Source organism: Ammodytes marinus (assembly GCF_949987685.1).
Source record: "Ammodytes marinus genome assembly, chromosome: 17".
NCBI classification, from domain to species: domain Eukaryota; kingdom Metazoa; phylum Chordata; class Actinopteri; order Uranoscopiformes; family Ammodytidae; genus Ammodytes; species Ammodytes marinus.
In genome coordinates this window covers 3,575,873-3,578,603 of record NC_137221.1, presented here as the reverse complement: position 1 = coordinate 3,578,603, position 2,731 = coordinate 3,575,873, and the positions used below count along the sequence as shown (strand labels likewise).

The following is a 2,731-nucleotide window of genomic DNA, read 5'->3' as shown; positions in this document are numbered from 1 at the left end:
ATGTAGAGAGGCGTTATAAAACATCTTCTGACCGCGTGCATTTTGCAGGCCGCGATCGCAAACCAGTGACACAGCGCCGAGGAGATCAGCTGGACCCCGATCGCTATGGCTATAATCCTCGTCTCGCGCTCTGGGATGGCGGTGACTATCTTCCAGTCCATTTTGCTCAAAGGCACGTAGGCTCCGAGCACACCGGCTGTCACAGCGATCCTCAGAACGCTGGAGATGATGTGTAGGATGTTCTGGCATCTCGTCAAATCCCGGCAAAGTTTCATGAGGAAGATGTTGTTGCTGTTTTGGCTGATGACCCTGAAGTAGCTCTCCCACCAATTGAAAGACACCAAGAAGGCTCCGCCCACCGCCAGCCCGACCCAAGTAGCCATCTTGGTATCGGCAGGAGCTTTCAAGACGTACAGGAAGACGAACAGGGCAAAACCGATCAGGATAAAGATCAAGGCGGTGATGGACGGTATTATGAAGCGTTTCCTCTCCCTGGCGGTGCCCTGCGTGATGACTTGCAGCAGCGCGGAGATGACGGCCACTCCGTTGAAGATGGTCACGTTGGTCACGATGTCCAGGTGAGGCATCGCCACGATGGTCAGAACCGCGGCGCCAAACGACACGATGAACTCAAAGAACAAAACCTGGAGAGAAGAAACAGATGGAATTCAACAATATGGTTCAAAGAAAAGGGTTAAGGTCAAGTATGGGGGGCATTAGGCTTTCAGTACACACACACACACACACACACACACACACACACACACACACACACACACACACACACACACACACACACATACTGTGCTGAAAAGAAATCCAGTGTTAATACAAAGCCTAAGCTCGGTAAACTGTTGTTTCTACAGTAGCTATGTTGCACCCAGCCCCCCCCCCCCCCCCCTTGTTAACATACCAGTTTACAGAGTCTTGGCTGTGTAGCCTATTAACACCAGATTTTTTTTTCAAGGCACAAACAGTAGGAGATATTCACTGATATTGACAGAAAGTGATTTTAACAACAAGCGTTCTCCAGAATCACTGACTGCACCTTTAAAATCCCTGAGCATCAGTCAAAGATGGGAAAAAGTTGTAAAAAAAAACAAAATAAATAAATAAAAAATAAAAAATGTCGCCTCTCGTCTCACCAGGGCAATGGTGCTTTTCCGTGGCAGTTTTGACGACTTGTAACAAGCCTTCCAGATGCTTTTGAGAATGAGCAGGACACTGGAGGCGACCAGAGAGCAGCCGATGCACAGCAGGGCCACGGGTTTCTGCTCGTCTGGCAGAGTCCTGGTGCCTTCATTAGACAAGGTGATGAGGATGAGGAAAGAGGCCTGGAACAGGGGGAAAAAATGAATAAAAACATGTTGACATTTTGTAACAGGTTTGAACCAGATAGGGCTTGTGAGTGTGGTTAGAACATTTGAAAAAATTAGGAAACTTCTTAGGCCCAAAAGTAAAAGCTTCAGACACTAATATTTAAAAAAATTAACTTAATGTTTTAACTGTGGCTTTATCCAACATCTAGATTCATGGTTTAAAAAAGAATCTTTCGAAGATAGTGCCACATTCCAATAGTTATTAAATAATTTTCAGAAAAGAATTTAACAGAAAAAAATATCGTTTTAATGTAAGTAATCAAGTGGAAAAATGTCATGATAATATCTATAAGTAAATCATTGTACCCTGTTCACCTGCAGTGTCTTTCTTTAATAACATTTTTTATAAAAAAGGTATAAAAACAGTGTACTAACCTTGCTACATAGCGCCAACCCAAACACTAGCACACCCACGAGAAAGATGGATACGATTTTTACTAGTTTCAGAATTTTCCATGGTGTCATATCATCGTTAACGTTGGGGAGCTCTCGACAGGTATCCCAAGGCCTGCTGTACAAACACACCAAAATATCAAAATATGAAGCCACTAGTTAGGTAGAACAATAGTACTAAAAGTGGTATTATAAGAAATATATAGCTTAAAACAAACTTATTCAAGTAGTTAAATAAGTCAAAAACATCATAACAAATAATAAAATTTTCTAAAATAGAGACTGATATGACTTACTTTGAAATAGTTTGATCAACATTTAATTAAGAGTCTATGAAGTAAATTGTTATGATAATTGTAAAAACATTGTTTATCTAAAACTGATGGCGTAAAAAATCTTAAAAGAGCATCACAAATGTACTAATTTATTTTACATGAAAATATATAGAACTGAGTACAGAGAAATCTCAAATCTCAAAAAAAAATTATATATACGGTAGAAGATTATATTAGATAAACAATGTCTTAATAGCTGCCAAGTAAAACTCTATTACTAAGAAACACCTCAAGTATAAAGAAATACATGTAAAAATATATATATATAAATGTTTGTGACTTACTTGGGCACATCTCTGTCTTTCTCCATGGTGGCTGCCGCAAATGGGTGTGATTTGCTTTGTACAGCAGTTAAGTGTAAATCTTTAGTCATGCTGTGAGCTTGCAGCCCTGCCCATAAACACACCCACACAACACACACGCTACCTTACCTCCCTCAGGTGAGCTGCCAATATGGGTGCAAGGATGAAACACACTCTACCACAATATGAATGGGATCAAATTAAAATTCCTGATACACAGCCAGCTAAGCCAGTGCACTCCACACACACACACACACACACACACACATACACACACACACACACACAGACAGACATACACACACACACACACACACAGACA

At 41.0% G+C, this 2,731-nt stretch overlaps 1 protein-coding gene across 1 annotated transcript in view; it reads right to left on the bottom strand.

The window, feature by feature from the left end:
- Window positions 1-2,419, bottom strand: part of LOC307263930 (chitin synthase chs-2-like) — an 18,294-nt gene extending 15,875 nt beyond the window's left edge. Inside the window, exons 1-4 of the mRNA XM_080045232.1 lie at window positions 2,392-2,419; window positions 1,755-1,890; window positions 1,146-1,334; window positions 1-644 (exon numbers count right to left, since the gene is read on the bottom strand). The exon at window positions 1-644 is cut by the window's left edge and continues 236 nt beyond it. Of these exons, the coding sequence (XP_079901358.1) occupies window positions 1-644; window positions 1,146-1,334; window positions 1,755-1,890; window positions 2,392-2,417 (995 nt within the window). The 5' untranslated portion in view covers window positions 2,418-2,419. The remainder of the gene's footprint in view (window positions 645-1,145; window positions 1,335-1,754; window positions 1,891-2,391) is intronic.
- Between the last annotated feature and the right edge of the window lie 312 nt (window positions 2,420-2,731).